General features: G+C 52.8%; 3 protein-coding genes across 3 annotated transcripts; 2 read left to right on the top strand and 1 right to left on the bottom strand.

Annotated features, from left to right (window-relative positions):
* Positions 1-1,527: 1,527 nt before the first annotated feature.
* COCSUDRAFT_54865 (transketolase 7) lies at positions 1,528-10,649 on the top strand (the record flags this gene model as incomplete). Its single annotated transcript, XM_005643200.1, has 14 exons — positions 1,528-1,722; positions 3,275-3,532; positions 3,675-3,765; positions 4,021-4,126; positions 4,417-4,527; positions 5,092-5,260; positions 5,735-5,841; positions 6,223-6,352; positions 6,683-6,830; positions 7,201-7,401; positions 7,913-8,109; positions 8,512-8,689; positions 9,120-9,271; positions 9,697-10,649. The coding sequence occupies 14 exons, from the start codon at positions 1,528-1,530 to the stop codon at positions 9,862-9,864; spliced, it is 2,211 nt and encodes a 736-aa protein (XP_005643257.1). The 3' UTR covers positions 9,865-10,649.
* A 990-nt stretch (positions 10,650-11,639) lies between these two features.
* Positions 11,640-14,663, bottom strand: COCSUDRAFT_20423 (hypothetical protein; the record flags this gene model as incomplete). The annotated part of the gene is made up of 7 exons (XM_005643199.1): positions 11,640-11,935; positions 12,322-12,422; positions 12,830-12,927; positions 13,182-13,289; positions 13,542-13,802; positions 14,161-14,267; positions 14,531-14,663. Coding segments are annotated over 7 exons (1,104 nt in total), but the record flags the coding sequence as incomplete, so codon positions are not given.
* A 1,337-nt stretch (positions 14,664-16,000) lies between these two features.
* On the top strand, positions 16,001-19,754 carry COCSUDRAFT_26214 (sterol reductase; the record flags this gene model as incomplete). The annotated part of the gene is made up of 11 exons (XM_005643198.1): positions 16,001-16,011; positions 16,254-16,357; positions 16,486-16,640; positions 16,727-16,811; positions 16,962-17,159; positions 17,308-17,450; positions 17,760-17,966; positions 18,247-18,327; positions 18,586-18,728; positions 19,193-19,269; positions 19,491-19,754. The coding sequence occupies 11 exons, from the start codon at positions 16,004-16,006 to the stop codon at positions 19,595-19,597; spliced, it is 1,308 nt and encodes a 435-aa protein (XP_005643255.1). The 3' UTR covers positions 19,598-19,754.

Here is a 19,754-nt window from a genome sequence, read left to right as displayed (position 1 = left end):
CTCAAGATTGCATGATGGGCTACACGAGTGACTGAGAGTCTGCTATGTGTGAAGATCCAGAAACAGCTAGGAGGTGGACCGCTTGAGGCGCAGAAAAACCATCAAAAGTTGCAATGCTCCACCGCTGCGGGCTCGCCAAGCATTGCAACCCGTGCTTCCAGTCGCGGCACCAGGTCCCGCGACAGTGCTTTCAGAGTGCTCTGTGGTGCTCGGAAGGCTGCCGCTGCAATAAAACTGTGCCGACCGTACTCCAAGCAATCTTGAAAGCGCACAGCTCTGAGGAGTTATCTTTGGTGTGTGTCTCAGGCGTTCTGTTTGCACCCCCCAGGGGTCCTCGCTTTAGTAGTCAAGTCCATCACTGTACGATTTTCAGTTCTTTGCAAAGATAGAGCAGTGTACTGTAGTCCAAACACAGGCCGCAAGAAATCAATTGATGCAAGCAAGCACCAAGCATGCCACAGACTCTGTGAAAGAGGCTTAGAGTTCCTTACCAGTGGTTCATTTTCACAATCATATAACACGTGTTCACCACCATTCAAAAATGCAAGATTTTGTTGCAGAGATCCTGTGACCCTCTTTGCGCACATTCCCATCGTAGTGTGATGCTTCTACATGTGGATTGGTGTGCTAGCTACTTGATGGCAACGCTTATATTAGCATGTCCTTACCAGAAGCATGTCCTAATGAGAAGGACATGCTATCATGCAATCTTGTTTGGATGGGTTCAGGATGTGCTGCATGTGTCTTTTGCACTGCCAGTGACTGCAGACATGTCTTGATGCGCGCACCTTCTGCCTTGTTCTGCGGAACACCCTTTGAAAGAGGACTCCGCATGGACAGAGGGCATGATGTGATGGTTGAGCTTGAATGAAAGGGTGTCTACCGATACATAAATGCCAATATGTTATTATCAGTCTTGGACAGCAGACATCGCAAGGAGGTGGTAGAAAATTGGAGGTCATGTGCCATAGGTAGGATCAAAGTTACAAGCTGCAATGCTGGCACAGCACTCAGTATGCCAGTATAAATGGTGCAGGGTCAAGGGCAAATCTTGCCATTTTAAATTGCTGGACCCCCACATCTTCAGGGAGATCCTGGACCTTGCGGTCCCCCTGACGCCATGCAGAGTCAGGCCACTCGCGGCTTTATGAAATATGCGGTAATTTTCCCTGAAAGGTGGCATACACATGCACAAGAACAAGATCAATATGTTTACTTTGGATGGCGGTGTTTGGATTGAGGTCTGTGGCAACTTCTGTACAGTTGTGTTCCATCTTTTTGTGCATGTCATTGCTTTGCTTGCGATCTGCCATGGCAGCTGTGAAGATTAATTTGTGATGGGTGTGTGACAGTTGTGAGGCCAAGTAGCCAGCAGAGCAGCCGCGGCAGGCAGCAGGCTTTGCCTTTTTTTCCCAATTGCCACAACAGCAAATTTGAAGCGGTGTTGTGTATCGTCACAAACTCACACCCTTCTCTCTCAGCGCTCATTTCAGCAAACGTGGCCCAGCCAAGACACTGCGACGCCCAATGCCGGCAGCCGCGGCCGCGGCACGGAAGCTGTCGCGCTTTCAAGCAGCCATACTTCTCAGCGCGGCCTCCTGTACTCTCCGTAAGGGCGGCTGCCGCAGCAGAGGGGGCCCCGCGCAGCCGCGGCGGTGGCCGCCGCGGGCGGGGGATTCCCATTTACTGCGCAAGCAATGCCAGGCAGACCAGCGCATGGGAGTATGCTGCGAAGGAGCCGGCAGTTGCGGTGGTGGGCGCAGTGGCGAGGATGGTTGTAGCAGGGGAGGCACGCGGGGGGACTCCCGCGTGCCTCCCCTGCTGTTAGGGAGATGTGAGTGTATCCTGCTGCATGTGCTGGCGGGGCCGAAGGGCCGGGGCAGATCTGGGCAGCTTGGGAAGGGCGGAGGAGGGTGCATATGCAGCGGATATATGCAGCGGCGAAGCCAGCCTGCCCCAAACTACAGGGCAAGATCCTGTTATATTGCACTTCACAGAATCTCTGAAGTGTTGGAGCACGAAACCAGGCACAGCGAAGCTCACCTTTGCTGTGACGAGTGTAGCATACTGACGTGTTTGAGCTCGTTGTCAATCCATTTCAGATTCGGTCATGCTTGATTTAATACAACAGAATGGTTGTAGTGCTCTCTGTTCCAGAAAATATGACATTGAGACATTTCCGCACCAAGCACAATGTGACAGCCAGTCACTGCAGCACAAGAGAGGTTTGAGCACTAGCGACTTGAAAGGCTGTCTCAATAGTTGCATTAAGGCAAATTCTAAAGATACGGTAGCTGCTCTAAAGTGCAGGCACAATGTATGCAGCCAGGGGGCAGCAGGCACATGAGTGTCTCAGCTGAGAATAGGCAGATCTATGGCGAAAACAGATGAGCTCAGGAGTTTCCTCACCGGAATATTCGTAGCCTGCAGGTGTATCGGTTTGGGATGGCGCTCGGGGCGCCTCAGTCAGAGCGAGCATTACGCTCTCGGCGTGCACGCCTAGCGAGGCCGGCCCCTCGCTGAGAGAGGACAGACTGTAGACGTTTCTTGCCGGATTTCTGTTGAATGGGCAGGCTCTTGATGGCCTGCAAGAGGAGGATGCCAAGACAGGATGAGCTTCAAGTGGTTCTCGATGTCGCAATATGGTCAGGGACAGCAGCACAGCACGATCACAATCTTGGAAATGTACGTGCAATTCATCAGCAATTTAACGAGGCCTCTGGTCAGAGAGTATATGCTCCCCATTACTGTTCAAAAAATACTCTTATTAAACATCGTTCGTACCTTTCAAGTCAACTACACAGGCCTTCTCGCATAGTCCATTTTGAGCGCCAGCGTTTTAAATGACAAAAAAAGATACACACATGCTCTCCAAAATACCCGCTCACAAGCTGTCAAAGCGTTCTCTCGAAACCGAAGAAGAAGCAACCTTGGTCCTGCCTCGTCAGGATTCGCTTTGTAGATTCACACACAAAAAGCCCCGCCTCTTGATCTTTATCCTTCACCACAAGGTGTGAGAGCTGCATTCGCCTGAAGCACAATTTTCTCTAGCAGATTCTTGTTCCGAGAATCTGCGAAAATGCCCGCAACCATGAGCAAGGCACTACTTGCCAGCCCCACGTGTAGCAGGCAGGCTGCCAGCATCCCTTCAGCACGCTCCTCTTTCAAGGGCGCCAGGCTAGTTCAAGGACGGCGGGCTGCTCTGCGCGCTGCCCGTGATGTCGTGATCAGGGCATCTGCACCCGCGGCCACTATTGAAATTGCCCCTCCGAAGGCTGGCGAGGAGGAGTTGTTCAAGGCCATCAACACCATCCGCTTCCTGTCAATCGATGGCGTGAACAAGGCCAACTCTGGCCACCCTGGGCTGCCCATGGGCTGCGCCCCTATGGCATACCTGCTCTACAATGAGTACATGACGTACAACCCCAAGGACCCCCTCTGGCCCAACAGGGATCGCTTCGTGCTGTCCGCTGGGCACGGATCCATGCTGCAGTACTCCCTGATGCACCTGGCAGGCTATGAAAGCGTGCAGGTGAGGCTTATGGACCATTTGAGTTTGTCGCATGGATCTGTTACGCCCTTAATCAGCCGTGCTGGCTTTTTCTATCTACCCTATCTACTTTTCAAGGAAGTTTGGATCTTTAGAGATCTTGACTGCCCTCTCTTGGTTGCAGCTGGAGGACCTCAAGCAGTTCAGGCAGTGGGGAAGCAAGACGCCTGGTCACCCCGAGAACTTCGAGACCCTGGGAGTTGAGGTCACAACAGGTGCTTTCTCCATCCCTGCTTTCTAGGGTTGCTGCGCTGGTGCTAGCAGCAGTCAACTGCTGCAACATTGCCTTTGTGACCGACTTGGCCCGCACATTGAAACTAAAAGCAAGAAAAACCCAAGCAGAAACACCCTGCACTGACTCTGTGCAGCATTTGAGTATATCCAATAGAACCCAAGTCAGGGGTGCACCGCCAACCTGGCAATGGACAATCTCTTCTCTGGTTGACCCGAAACGTTGTTTGTCGGTGCAGGCCCCTTGGGTCAGGGTATTGCCAACGCAGTCGGCCTGGCAGCTGCTGAAAAGCACCTGGCTGCGCGCTTCAACAAGCCTGACGCGACTGTGGTCGACCACTACACGTGAGTCACTGATCACCAGTGCTGTACTGCTTCACATCATCATTCTGCCTGACCTTGTGGCTGTGGAACCAGTACAGTACAGTCTCTGCAGTCTGTTGACTTGTCTTATGGCGATGAATTCTTTGGGGAGCTACTTGTAGCTAGGCGAGACACTTGCTGTCTGATATCAGGAGCCATCGCTGCGCAGATCATATCGCCCTGTGAATACTGCCATCTCACATTTCTGCACCCTGCATTGAGAAGAGCAGAGATTCTGTTTCGTAACTTACGTTGGTTTTGTGTGTGCGCAGATACTGCATCCTGGGAGATGGCTGCAACATGGAGGGCATCTCCAACGAGGCCGCCTCCATGGCAGGCCACTGGGGCCTCGGAAAGCTCATCGCCTTGTACGATGACAACAGGTGCTGCACTCTGCCGTCAAAGGTTCCTTTGCCACCAGACATGCATGCCACGTTCCCCACGGGGCAACAGATACCCTTCAGAGGAACAGACATCAAGTATCATTCAGGCGATCTCAAGAGGTGTTTCATACATGCATGTCTTCCAAGCGCTTCACAAAGTTTGAGTCGTGCCACTGGCCAAGAACGTCCCAGAAGCCTGGGTTGACCAGTCCTGTCTCCTTGCTTGAAGCCGCGTATCACGTGCAATCATTTGTGAATCAGTCTGGGAGGCCATGTAAGGGCTGGGCTGCATGTTCAAACCCGCACCAAGCACCCAAGCGCGGGTCCTCAGCGATCATCTACTCTATAGATAAGATATAAGATGGGCAGTGGAAGACTGCCCACAAGGCCAATAAGCCTCAAATGGCTCCCAAACGCGCATTTCTACATGTCTGTAAGCTTTCAGTGAAAATACCATTATACTGTCTGCCAAGCAAGAGGCAGAGAAGAGGATGAGAAGGGGGACCAAGTGTACATAGAACCATTTGGATTGCTGTGCTAGTTGGTAAATGATTGGTCATGCAGGATCTCCATCGACGGCCACACGGAGATCTCCTTCACTGAGGATGTGGCGGCGCGGTTCGTGGCCCTGGGCTGGCACGTGCAGCACGTCAAGGACGGCAACACCGACCTTGACGGCCTCCGCGCGGCCATCGACGCCGCCAAGAAGGACCCCCGCCCATCCTTCATCAAGGCGCGGCCCCCGGCTCCCTTCAGAGGACTCTGAATAAATCTCGAGTCCCCTGCTCTCTCTCTGAACAACAGAACCCCTGCTCTGTTTGGAAGAACGAGACATGCAGCGTCTTGAGCACTGGAAGGGTGGCCTTGCAACTGAAACCTCGACGCAAATTGCAACTGGATTGGAGAAGGGTAGAAAACGCTTGTCATGCACAAAGCCAGTGGAGCAGGTGCTGTTCCATGAAGCAGTGCGTTTGGGGCTATGTGCATGCCGGCATGTGTTTTCTGGGCTGCATGGGCATGCTTACAAGCTTCCGTGTCGCAAGAGAAAGTTACTCAACTTTGAGCCCTTTGTGGACATTATTGTGCTCTGGCTGAAGCACCCCATGGGGCGTCATTACACAGTGCCGGCTCGTCATGTGCTGAGTTGGCCCTGTCACATGCAATGCCGGAACGGCATGTGCTGAGTTGGCCCTGTGACATAATGCAGGTGTCCACCCTGATTGGCTACGGATCGCCCAACAAGGCCGACACCCACGATGTGCACGGAGCGCCTCTCGGCAAGGACGAGACCGCAGCCACCCGTGCCAACCTAAAGTGAGCGCTCACTACAAATGATCTATGTTGCGGAAAATGAACCAGCAGTCCACCAGGATGTACCATTCTTTCAGTGAGGAGCCGAAAGATATCGGGCATGCTCAGGGGAATTCTAGTATGTGCAAGTCGTGGCACTGACTTGGCAAGCCCGTGAGTGATTTAGCCTGGGCAATTTGCCCTATCTACCATGAATGAGATTGTGCTTTATATTGGCAAGAATGGGGCTCATGCTCTGGTAGGTTCAGCTTGCGTGACTATACCAGCCATTAGTTGGGACGATTGAAGGCCAGGGCCTAGGGCATACATGCAGGGCGTCTTCTAATACCTTCTGCGAGGTCACTTGCCTGGAGCCAGGTGCTGACGTGCATGCATGCTCGCCAGGTGGAACTACGGCGAGTTTGAGGTGCCCCCTGAGGTTTACGAGCTCTTCAGCAACGCCCAGAAGAAGGGCGCCGCCGCCGAGGAGGAGTGGAAGAGTGCCTACGCCGCCTACAAGGACAAGTACCCCGAGGTGCACTTTCTGTATTCTTTCGCATGCCACACATGCACTGAATGTGTGATGCGACCTCTTGCCGGTTGTTGACAACGCGCTCTGCTTCATCACTGCACTGGGGCAGCACAGCTCGGCTGAGAGCGCTGCGCCCTGACGGAACTGGGCAAGCTTTTCTGCTGCTGTAAAGAGCTGCCGATGAGCTGTCGATTGATAGAAATAGTGCGGTAGCTTTCCCTGCACTTTCTGGGGGCCAACGCTGCGCAATCTTCTCTTCCTGCTGTACAGCTGTGCGGGGTCTTTCTGGCATGCAAATGGTGACTGAGGATTTATACCTTGGAATAATCGCAGGAGTACGCCGAGCTGAACTCCATCTACAGCTCAGCGCTGCCGGCTGGCTGGGAGGATGCGCTGCCCACATTCACCCCCGAGGACAAGGCCCTGGCCACCCGCCTGCACTCCCAGACCATGCTCAACGCCCTCGCCAACGTGCTTCCAGGTGGGTGTTTCTTGTTTTTGCTTCTTTGCGTTCCACCACGCAACTCCCCCAGTGCCGTCGTCCACCAGCAGTGTCAATTCTGGACACAGTGGGTCCTTCTGCACATGACACCGGGTCCTGTGACATTTGCTGGAAGTGTCGAGCATGTCATAAGGTATCTGTCCTTGCCCTAGCACTAGGACTGCTGCTAGAAGCACGAACGTTACCCGAAGTCCTGGACAGTCCTGGGAATAGATATTGAAGTGTGTCGTGTCGCACTTGCCGTGCAGGCAAGGATTTCATGAACAGTGCCTCACCATAATCTGTCTACGTGACGCAGGGATTTTCGGGGTGAGTGCAGAATACTCACGCATTCACTGCGCATGCACAGGGTTCTGGGGCGGCTCGGCCGACCTGGCGCCATCGAACATGACGCTGATGAAGCAGTTCGGGGACTTCCAGAAGGACACTCCCGAGGAGCGCAACCTGCGCTTTGGAGTGCGCGAGCACGCGATGGGCGCCATCTGCAACGGCATCGCGCTCCACTCCCCCGGCTTCATCCCCTACTGCGCCACATTCTTCATTTTCACCGGTGCGCGCAGACTTGCATTAAAGTCCTCGGGGAACTGTGCAATCATTTTGTGCTTGATCGCTGCGTGGACACCTCACAACTGCTCTGGCTGCACCGCTGCATTGCCCTCCTCAGTGAGGGACTAGGACTCTGGCATCTGAAAAATAATTCACCTCGGCATTTAGTGCGATGCATGCATGCGTTTAGGCATCATTCATGCCCGCTCTCTGTAAAGTGCATAACTGAAGCATGACGTTAGTTCTTCAGTATCTGCTCCTAGCCGATACAATTTCCTGTAAGTCTGCGCTGCTCACAGGAAGTCCACCATGGGTTGGACAGGTGTTGAATTTGCCTCTTGTCTCTGTTGTGACTCAGAAATGGCTTGTCCTCCTGCCGTCTGCTGGACTAGTGTCCTGTTGTTGCCATGTGACGGTGTGTACGTGTGCGCATACTGCAGTTCAGGGTGGCCGTGAAGCTGCGTTTTGCAAGAATTTGTATAGCTTGTGACTGATCCCCGTGCATGCATGCGCAGACTACATGCGGTCGGCCATCCGCATGGCGGCGCTGAGCCAGGCAGGCACCATTTTCGTGATGACTCACGACTCCATCGGCCTGGGAGAGGACGGCCCCACCCACCAGCCCATCGAGCACCTGGCCTCCTTCCGCGCCATGCCCAACATCCTCATGTTGCGCCCCGGTGACGGCAACGAGACCGCCGGTGCCTACCTGGTGCGCCGCCCTTCCAATCGAATTTGTTCTCTTCTGCAATTTTCTTCCAAAATGGATGCCTGCACGATGCGCCCCTATGACCGAGCAAAGCAGCTTTGCTTCATTCTGTGAGGCAATCCATCATCCTGGCGGAGTTCAACCACACCAAGTGATCAGCAGCCTGAGGACCACTTGCATCAAACTTTTCTGGGACATCAAGACGAGTGATCTCAATTGGCTGCTTTGTCTCTACACTTGCTAGACTGGGGATGGTCCAACCAACAATTCACTGTCATATGGTTGTGTGAGCCTCAGTGAGATGGTCATGTGTGTGCCTCATGGCGGCATCAATGCCATCAGTCGCCCCCACTGTCAGCGTATGCGGCGCGTGCTGAAGAGTGTATCTGCCATGTGTGCGTACAGGCGGCCGTGCTGAACGCCAAGGGCAAGACCCCCTCCGGCAAGGTACGGCCGAGCATTCTGGCGCTGTCAAGGCAGGGGATGCCCAACCTGCCCACCACCTCCAAGGAGGCTGTGCTCAAGGGAGGCTACATCGTGCACGGCGGCGACGCCAAGCCCGATGTCATTTTCATCGCCACCGGTGCGAGCCCTGACCATCTCGGTAGTACAGCATTTTTGACTGATCCAGCACTGTTTGGAGTCGGCGTCCCAGAGTGGCTCACTTGCGAGACTCCTGCAAACCCGGCGCAGTGAGTAGAGAGGGCCGGCCGGGATGTACGGCCGCATGAGAAGATGCAGACAGCACTAATTAAGAAAATGATTGCAAGTAGGCACTGGGAACTGCATGCCAGTGTCTCCTTGGCAACTGCATTGTAGGCCGCAAGCATGGCGCAAGCAAGAAGTGGGCCAAAGCTCCCACTGGCCCACTGCCAAATTCCAGCGACTGCTGTAGAGGTTTTGCAAGCCAACAATTTCTGTGTGTTCCGCTCGTGGTGGTAGGTGTGATGGGGTATATTTATAGCACACACAAGAGGGCTGCAGTTGACGTGGAAATGATGTCCTGCGCGCAGGCTCTGAGCTGAGCTTGGCGATTGACGCGGCCAAGGAGATTGAGGCAAGCGGCAAGGTGGCGCGCGTGGTGTCCATGGTGTGCTGGGAGCTGTTCGAGGACCAGGACGAGTCCTACAAGAACTCCATCCTGCCCCCCGACGTCACCGCCAGGGTACGCGCCATTTTGTGACTCTCTGGCCATTAGTAACCAGATGACCTCATTTTGTGACTCTCTGGCCTTTAGTAACCAGATGACCTCTGGGTGGGCTTCTTGGAACAAAGAAAGGGCAAGACACACGAGGCAGTGACAATCGCCTCACTGTCGTCCTCTGCCTCGATCTTGAAGTGCATGCCAGCGTCTCTCGGTCAGACATGCTTCTCACTGTGGACCTCCGCTTGCTAACAGCATAAGTGACAGATGTCAGAGCATTGCTGCAGCAAGTAGAACTGCTCTTCAAGCTTGGTTTGTCTTGCCAGTACCTGCTTATGAGCCCGGTGCTAGCTCTGTGAAACTCTAGACATAGAGGCAGCCTGTTGTCAAAAGCTAAAGAACTTTTTTTATACCGGTGAAAAGTTTTAATATTCCTTTGCCTCCAGGTGTCGGTCGAGGCCGGCTCGACCTTCGGCTGGGAGCGGTACGTGGGCCAGAAGGGCAAGGCCATCGGAGTGGATTCATTTGGCGCCTCCGCCCCGGCCCCCATCCTGTACGAGAAGTATGGCATTACAAAGGCAGCCGCCGTGGAAGCCGCCAAGGCCCAGCTCTGAGCGCTATCCCGCCCTGATTAGGCATGGCTGCCTGCGCGGCCTGATCTGGCGCCAGGTTGAGTAACCCTGTGTGGCTAAGTCATCGGCCAAACCAGGCGCACCGCCTGAACAGGCGCCCCCAGCCGCCGTAGCCAAAAGAGGCGACCACGCAGTGACCATGCAGAGCATCTTGCAGGACTTTGGGTTTGCTGATATAAGCGAGCAGTGCAGAGAGTCTGCAGGTTCAGGGCGTGGCAGGGTGTGTAGGTAGACTGCCACCTGGCACTGCTGTGGGGGTCCAAGGGGTTATAGGATAGCAACAAAGCAGCCCAATTCATCATGTCCAGGGACTCATGGGCAGATGCCATCAGGCCAGCTCAGTTCTCTCGAGATGGATTGTTTCAGGGATGCTGGCAACACCACATGAACGGGACACACCGCAGCCCTCCTTTGAAGGTGGCTTGAGTTGTTTCGATTGTAGTGAAATGTCAAGGATGCTTTAGTGATGATGAATGCATGAGCGATGCAATGTCATTGGCTCTGCAGTTGAAGCTAGGACTGACAACCCTTACCTGGTGGTGACCCCACAGGCACATCAGGACTTGTCCACTGAGTTCAGTGATGGCAAATGGTTGGTTACAGATATGGAATGTGCGAGTCCGTGGAGAATCTCTTATTGTCGAAGAAAATTCTTTCACACCTGTCCAGGTGTTGATAAATGTGTGAGGGCCAGATGTGCTCTGCTCTCTTTCAGACGATTACTATGCGGAATCCGTAAGTAAATTGTAATGCACCGCTCCTGAGACACCCGCATCGTCGCTGTCGAAATCCGTCCCGAAGTTCGAGCGTTTTGCTAGGGATGGCTCCCAGCATTTGTGTAAGAAGGGGGTGCACCACACGTGTAGACCTGTAGGCTGCACGGGTGCATTTGCGAGTTGACAAGGCTGCAAGCCTGTGCATATCGGTCCCGGGTTCCGGCTGCAGACGGACCTGTGTATGCCCTATGGCCCTATGGGCTCTGGGTTCGCCACTCCTTATTATTAAAATTAATTCTTATTATATTCTTATTATCATGCATATCACACCCCCGGTACCTTAAATGAACGTGTCCTTATGGCGACACAAGAAAAAAGTGCTTCCCTTTGCAAGCCTAGGTCATCATACCATAAAGTGTCCAAAAATGCCTTTCAATGTGGAAGTCCCACTTTCAAAAGTGTGGCCTAAAACAATCAAATTTGCTGTTAAAGAAAAGAGCTCGTAAGGAACCCGTTATGTCACAGTTGTTGATACAACGTCACGCTCAGAGACGGTCTCTCAGCATCCTTGAAGTATGCATCAATGTCCACTTCAACATCACTGAGAGGCTTCTTTCTCACGCACAATCATCCATGTCATTCTTCCGAAGTTGTGCAATACTGTTCTTCCAAGCAGCCTGTGTGACCTCTGTACATACACAAGAGATTCTCTGCTTCAGGCCAAAGCCTTTGGCAACTGCTGTATGATATTGGGTGATTGGCATAGTTGCACCATACATACACGGCCGTATCCCGAATGCCGTATGTACGGTCTCAAAATAATTTTCTCCTGTATGGTGCAACTATGGTGAATGGCATGCTTGCCCTCCCGGCAGCACCTCAGATCTCTCGAGTAAGAAGTCAACTTTGCAGCATCAATGCTCAGCCCTCATCAGTGATGAGTCACCATGTCTCATGTATGCACATGGCTCCTTGCGCATGATCCCACACAGACAGATTGATCCACTGCTGCGTGTTCAGCAGCTGACAAATTGTGCGTCATCAGGTTGTGACATAGAAGAAATGCACACCAATGGCCTCGAAGCCATTGAAGTTGCAGGCGCCTGCCCAGCTGTAGGCACCCAATTTGGGAAACGCCACAAAGTCTCCCACGTCCAAATTAGGCAGGCTGACATCACGGCAGATGACATCAGCGCCGTCACATGTCGGCCCGAACAGGCTTGCAGTAGTGGCGCCCTTTGGAATTTCGTTGTGATGGGGAATGTTGTTGATTGGCAACGCGACTGGAGTGGGCACCATGTGATCGTACAGAATGCCATTGAACGATCCGTACAGTCCTGCATCAGGAGAGGCGTCACACAGCCGTCAGCACAGAAGCACATGTGCAAAACTGTAACCAGCACATTCCAGTAAGTGGATCTCAACACTTGCAAATTGCTGAGATGCTTCTGGCACAAAAATTAAAGCTTGAAATGGGCTGCTGCCAAGGATGCTGTGCAGTACTGGTATTTAAGACAAGCTAGCATGCAGACAGGAAGACAGAATGAGCCCCAATGAGAGGAGAAAGATAGTATTAAGACATATTATCCGAGACAAGCCACAGCGGCAGGAAGACACTGCAATAGCAGAAAAGACGCATGCTAGGATATCCTGCACTGCAGTGTGTGTGCTGACAGTAGCATCATGTCAGATGATTTGTAAGGGGGCATGACTAAGATCGCACCGTCACTGAGCCAGTAGTCGGCGCTGCGGCCGGTGGGTGTCTGCCGCTCGCGCTTGCCGTTGACTGCGCACAGAAGTGTGCCCACCGCCTCGGCAAAGTACCTGCATGCACGGGAGAACCTGCTCTGTCAAAGTGTCATGCTTAATGCGCATGGAGGCCTTTGTGTCCTTCAAGAATTGCCATTGAGGCCCTTATTTCCTATAATGACCCCACGCACGTTCCGCTGTGAAACTAACACATGCATCGGTACCTGCATTGAAATGTTGATGCGCCTAATGGTCAAGGGGAAATACTGCCAGTTTGCTGATGTTATAAATAGTGTAGACGCCGACTCAATTGATTTTAGACAAGGACAGTCCTCTCCATCTCTCTCTGCTCACGTTCATGCCTCAGCAGATAGCCTCTTTCAAGGTGCACCCTACATAAAATTCCTTCTGGCTCTGCCGGCCGCAGGGATGAATAGCTGTATCATTGGCACGGCATCCGCAGCAATGGAGCTTCTTGTCACCTGCCAGGCTCGGCGATGATGTCATAGCCGCAGCCGGGGGGAAAGTGCGCGTCTAACGCAGCGTTGACAACGCCAGGAACGTCCCAGATGCCCGTGACCTCCCTGCATGCCACGTCCACCTGCATGAACAAATACATTTCTAATTAGAACTTAAAATATTAGCATGTTTACATGCTTTGTTTCTGACAGTACACGACTCCCCCTCGCGGTATTTTTCACAGTGCCTAACAGGTTGTTCTTGGTACACGCTGTTCCTGCCAGAGGCAAGGTATGTTTCCTCCAAGTACACAACAGAAATGAGCACAAGCAAGATGGCAGTATACTGACAAAAGTGATGTGCACTTTTGAGCACCTGTGCTGTGAGGCCGCCGCCGATGTCAAGGATACGCATGTTGTGCAGGCCCAGCGATGCACCCACGTCGAACACACCCCGCGCCAGCCGAATCGCCACCTCAAACGCCTGCGCCAGATTGGCAAGCATCAAATCTATTTCTGCAAGACGAAGTTTGTTCTTCCAGAGGTAGCCAAGCAGTCATATGCATGGAGGGAATAGGTCCTGCAGACTTGCACAGAGAGCAGCACTGTTCACTCAGCATGCGCAGCATGCTGGACAGCACTGCTTCCTGCATGCACTGCTACTCTGGCCCTAATCTGTGCACCGTATTCTCACTTTTACCGGCAAATTTGCAGGGGAGAAATGCTGCCATCTCACCTTGGGGTCACGGCTAGCGCTGCCCACATGGAAAGAAACGCCGACAATGTCCACGCCCAGAGCCGCCGCAGCCGCTAGGATGCCGGGAGCATCGGCCACTTCGGCGCCGTACTTGGTACCAAGGCAGCAGAGGGCGCTGGCATCGTCAGCGCGGATGCGCAGCAGCACCTTAGCTGTCGGGTGCCAGTGCGCCAGCTTCTCCATCTCTCCTGATGAGTCAGCCGTAGTCATCGCCACGCGCCTCGCGGCCGCGTGCCGGATCTGCGGTAACCATGCCATGGATGACAAAGCGCTGATTGATTTTCTCTCTCTAGCTAATCTCAATTGGAAGAGGTGGCACCAGTAAGCTTGGCCAATGGCTGTCAGGGCTTGGGAATTCTAGTTGGCTGCATTAGCAGGATGATACTGACCGAGGGTGGTGCAGGGGATTGCAAGAGCTCAAGTTCATTATTGTCACTTTACTCAGGCATTGCTGTGCTGCGCTGTGCTGCAATTATCTCGTTCTTTGTCAAGAGATTCCCTGTGACTCTCAAAAGGCCTTCAGCATCTGGAAAATGTCATCAGTCTTGGCTATATCCACTGAGGGTGGATGTGTGCAGAGGGGCGTGTGTCTGCAAACCTGGGCGGGGCTCTTGACGGGGTGCGCATAGATGATGCGCTCGGGCGGCACTCCCAGCGACAGCACCGCGTCTATCTCTGCCGGTGACGCGCAATCAAAGCCCGTCCCTGCACACGCAAGTGCCGTTTAACAACCCAATGCAGACATGTGGCCTTGTTTCCCAGGGCTGCTAAGATATTTGCTCTTCCAGGAAAGTGGCCTGAAACGCCTTGGGTCTGGCCGTCTGACAAGATGGGCAGCCCTTGCATGTGATTTGGGGAACACCTCAGGACAATTCCAAATGGCGGTTTCTGGTAGATGGCGCATCTGGCACACTCCCTCGAGGCTCAAAATGGGACACAGCAATGGCAAAGTGGGCAAAGGCAATCACCAAGCGCGGCGAGGGTGGACATCATGGCGCGGTCGGGCATGCACTTGACGGCGTAGAAGGGCGTCACGCGCGGCATCGCAGCCACAAAGTGCGCGTGCAGCCGCGCCAGCAAGCCCAGATCTATCACATAGAATGTGTCGTCCAACGCCTGCACAAGAGTTTCTTTTAGAGGCCATCTGCAAAGTTTGGGCAGCTCTTGGCAGGAGCAACTCCTGCAAAGGTCCGGCAGCTGTCTCTGAGAATGCTTATACTGTTGAGGCTAATTGAAGAAACAAACGTGTTGTGGCACCCTGCTGGGCAGTTTTCAAGCAGGTCAGAAGAAACACAGCTTTGCACAAGATTCATCAGGTGCTCTGTTGCACGCACTTTCTGAAGCAGATTGAGGGGTCCGTGGGAGAGAAAGCGCACATGCTGCTGGATTATCTGCTTGGCAAAGGCGAGGATGGAATTGCCAGGAGCAAGCTTGGTTGCGTGGCAGGCGGCCAGAACGCCTGACAATCCCTCTTCAGCGATATCAGCGTCGAGACTGCCGGAATTAAGCGTTCCTAGCTTCTCGAAGCGCAGTTCCTCGGCAAGGTCGGAGTCCGAGTCCGACATCGAGACCTCCTTAGTGATTTCCATGGTGGGCTCCTGGACCCTCGAGCTCGCCATGCTTTGATGGCTCTTTGAAAGCGGTGAGGTCGGGTGTACTCAGCTCAGGTCTCGCCCATTGCCGGCTCGTAGACTGCAAATCGAACACACTGTGCTTTAAAAAGATGGTGAAACAGGTGAGGCGGTGTGGGGTGCCAATGCCCCACCACAGGGGTTGTCGGAAAACTTTCTCGTCGAGTGAGCAGATTAAATAATCAAGCGCAAACCCCTGAATACGGTAAACTGAATTTATTAAGTTGACGGTGAACAATGTACACACAAGAGAGGTAATGTCTTGAGCGCCCTCGACAATCTCAAGAACAAAGACAGCCGAATAAGTCTTTACCTATAAGGGAGATGCGCTTCAAGTGTCCACGCTGAGTAAGGATAGACATGTTTTCGAGCATCGTCTGTCGTGTTACGAATCCTCTGGCCTATCTTCTGTATCGTCGCTGAATCAATTGGACGGCATGCGCACGTTCCTTCCAGAATCAACGATCAAGATGCGGGTACTGATTAGTGGGATTGTTGATGGTTCTTGGAATTTTTGAATCCTTGTGAATACGAATAACATGCAGAAAACTCACAGCAGGGTGCAGGAAATCTCGTGGTCCGGTGCATGTTATTGTTGTCTGCCCGCTACTGATTTGCATGAAGGAAATAAATTTGCTTCCTTCACGGCAGATGAATCTTTCACAAGAACACTGATCGACTCAACGTGCCAGGAAGAGCGTTTCGACATTCAAAGTTGAAGTATCTGAGACTCTTCCCCGGCCACAGACCCATGGGCACAGCACCCATGGAGTCTTGAACTGTCAATCACCGATCTTGAAATAGCTAAGTATGTGCAGGTATGAAACACAATTTTTACAAAATCAGTGTTCACGGAATACTGGGCTCGACTGTCGGGTGACTTGATATGGGGATCCTGAAGACGTTGATCCTGAAGTTGTGTTTAGGCGTCTTTCTCCCTCAGCACAAACATGCGCATTCTGACATTCGTCGAATCTATGTGTAACTCCTGCAAGTAACTTACTTTCTTTCAGGTCTCTGAATCTGTCTGATATTCGCTTGTTTTGGGGTACCATTGCAGGCCACAGGCAGGCAAGTCAGAGGGCAAGAAGCCTGCAGGAAGCAAAGATGAACTAGAGTACGAGTTCATGGGACCATGGATTGGTCCCCTGGGCATCATGGCAGGCATGCAATCTCTTCATCGTACCTTTTCGGTGTCACCGGCTGCTGCAGCTTTGCAGTGTATAGGGCAAGCCTAGCAGGTCCGTGAGCACGTCCACACGTTCTGCTGACATATTAAACAACCTGTGCAGGTTTACCAGCGGTGTGCTATGCGCTGGTGTACACTTGCAATGCAAAGGGATGCTCAGCCCTTCTAGGCCCAGCCGCATGGCCTGTTTTCCCAGAAGGCACCAAGCTCTTCACGGCAGAAGCGCTGGCAGTCTTTGTAGGTTGGTTCTGCTTGCAGGTAGGCTTCCAAGCAATTTGTTCGCCTAAGCAGATCGTCCTCACTTGCTCGTAGAACGAAGCAGGACAGACCTTCTCCTGGTGCAGGTGCTACTGCATCTGCTTTTGCCAGGACCATCGGAGCAAGGGGTACTGCTGGCCAACAATAGACGACTGCGATACAAGCTCACAGGTTTATCTCTCTGGACATTGCTGCAGCACTCTGCAGCATTTACTGCACCAAGTGCATGACAAGGCTCTTTACAGCTGTCTATTTGGGTGTGCGCCCAGTAAAGTTCCACCTTCAGCTGAGAAATGAACCCAGATGTTGTGCCTCATGCAGGGGTGAGGAATCTTGGGGTGACACTAGCAGTGGTCGGATACTTTGGGTTCTACACACAGCAGCTGAATTTGGCGTGGGTATACATTAACTTTCTTCCGCTGCTGTCAGCCGCTGTGCTGTTCAGCTTTGCCCTGTCGGCCTGTCTCTATGTGACCTCCTTCCGGAAAGGAGCCCTCCTTGCAAAGGGTGGAAACACAGGTAATACCCTGCTTCTTGCCAGCAAATTCATACGAATTCTTGATGCATGCAATGCTGAGACTCTGCAGCACACTGCCAAAAGCATCAGGTGTCATTCAAGTGATAATTGCACCAGCAAGGCGCGAGCATGACGCATCATGCTCTGCAGGGAACCACTTATATGACTTCTTCATTGGGCGAGAATTGAATCCCCGCATCGGCTCTTTCGACTTGAAGGAGTTCTGCGAGCTGTACCCCGGCCTCATCGGCTGGCTGGTGGTTGACCTGGGCATGCTGCAGAAGCAGTGGCAGGTAAGGGGATCTCACATGGTGGCAGCATATTTCCTTACTTTGTGCGAGCATGAGCTGTTGGCAGACATGCCTCCCTGACACCTCTTGTTCCAGCACTGTATTGCTGCAGTAGCAGCATACGGCAAACTTATGACCCTGCATCTGAGTGCTACATGGCATGCAGAATGTTCATGTTACTAAAAGGACATGCCAGCATGTATTCCGAAGGGCATGCATGAACGAGGCATCTTTTGAATGTGTGCAGCGGCCATGCATTCGTGCCTCACTGACCAGGGGTGGCGGTTACTAATGCATTTGTCACACGCGCAGGATTTGGGTTATATCAGCACGCCGCTGCTGCTGGTGTGCGCGTTCCAGGGGCTGTATGTGTTGGACGCTCTGTGGCTTGAAAAGGCAATTCTGACCACCATGGACATCACCACGGATGGCTTTGGCTTCATGCTGGCCTTTGGTGACCTGGCCTGGGTGCCTTTTACCTACAGCCTCCAAGCGCGCTACCTGGTGGATCACCCCAGGGTACACCCCCTGCCAATTATGATTGCCTGCCCAGATTCACTTGAAGTGGTGCTTCTTGTGATCCCCATGCATGCCAGTTGTGGGGGCCTGAAACATCGGCCCCTAAATGCAGCTAGAGGTTTGCAGAACAAGCAAACTACATGCTTTCTACCCTTATCCCTGCCAGTGGGGGAGTGGAGGAGCAGCCGTTTCAAGTGTTGAACAGCTGAGCAACATCCTTTGAGTTGCACCTTCCAGAAGACCACTGCTGTCGTGACTGTGTTCCTTTGCTATGTGACAGACTTTGTCAAGCTGGGCGGTGGCGGGTATTCTGGCGCTCAAGGCGCTGGGCTACCTCATCTTCAGAGGCTCCAACTCGCAGGTACAACCACTCAGCACCATGGCCCCTGCTCATCAAGCTGTACTTGAATTTACCCAGCCCAACATGGAGTACTTCCTGGCAGCAGCCCTTGATTGCACCTCCTCTGCAGACGCTTCTTGCCTCACTTTATACAAAAGAAGTGGCCTGAAGGATGCAGCTTCCAGCCACATACCTATGTGCATTGAAAGTGCACACCTCACCATCTAAAAGGATGATAGCAAATTGTTGTCTGAAGCACTTTCAATGGTGATTTTACAGAAGAACGCGTTCCGGCAGAACCCGGAGCAGCCGAGCGTGCGGCGGCTGAAGACGATAACGACTGCGTCCGGGCGGCGGCTGATCGTGAGCGGCTGGTGGGGCATCGCGCGCCACATCAACTACTTTGGCGACTGGCTCATGGCGTGCGTGGCCTCTCTTTTATCGTTTCCCCTGCACTCTTTAATCCTAGGGAACTGCTATTTCATTCTAGGGTATAAGACTGGCTCATGGCACGCATTCATTCTCCTCACAGCATCCCCCATGCAGTCTCTGTTGTAGGATGTGTATTTCAGGATGTGGCAAATTGTACTTCAACTCCTGCCGCTGCATGCAGCTCCTGCCTGTCCTTTATTTTCCGGCAAACAATCTCTCTGCTGGGGATCGCTCTTGCAGCGGGAGATCTCCTGTACTTGCATTTTCCAGCAGAGTAGCGGCAAAAGTGAAGTGCACGTATGTATCATTGGCAGCTGGTCCTCTCATAAGCTCACCAGATATATGTGCTGCCTCAAGTGTCTTGACAACCCTCGGCAGGCTGCAGAGCACCGGGCGAGATAATCTCGATTAAACATCTTGCAGGGATTGAGAGTTGAGTCATTCTCCTGCGCAGGTGGGCTTGGTGTCTGCCGTGCGGCTTTGACCACATCGTGCCATACTTTTATGTCATCTACTTTGGGGCTTTGCTAGGTGAGCTGCTGCATTCAATCGTTCGACTGCTCTGTGCAAGCTGGAAGATTTAGCCGGAAGATCAAACTGCCAAATTGCGTGCTTGTCATGTCATGTAGATATCTGATCCTGGATTTGCTGGCATCCTTGCTCTTTGCTTTGGAGAGAGTCTCAACCTTTCGTCAAGCCATGCAGGCAATAGCTTTGGGTTACCGGTTTGATGTGTGTTTGTGGCTGCGCAGTGCACCGAGATTTGAGGGATGGGCATGCCTGCGCTCTGAAGTACGGCAAGGATTGGGACAGATATTGTGCAATTGTGAAGTACCGCATTGTTCCTTTGGTGTACTGAAATGCAGCAATCATCGTTGTTGAGAGTAGGGGGACGCAGTGGCACTGATAAACTTCCCAGAGACCTTTTTGCATATCTCTGTCTTTGGGACAAACTCACCATGTAGCTAGATTTCACCTTTTTACTGGGTTTTGCGTCATGAAACTTGGTCGAAGTG

This window comes from Coccomyxa subellipsoidea (genome assembly GCF_000258705.1).
Source record: "Coccomyxa subellipsoidea C-169, whole genome shotgun sequence".
NCBI classification, from domain to species: domain Eukaryota; kingdom Viridiplantae; phylum Chlorophyta; class Trebouxiophyceae; family Coccomyxaceae; genus Coccomyxa; species Coccomyxa subellipsoidea.
Note: the sequence above shows the minus strand (reverse complement) of the source record. Positions and strands in the feature narration are given on the sequence as shown.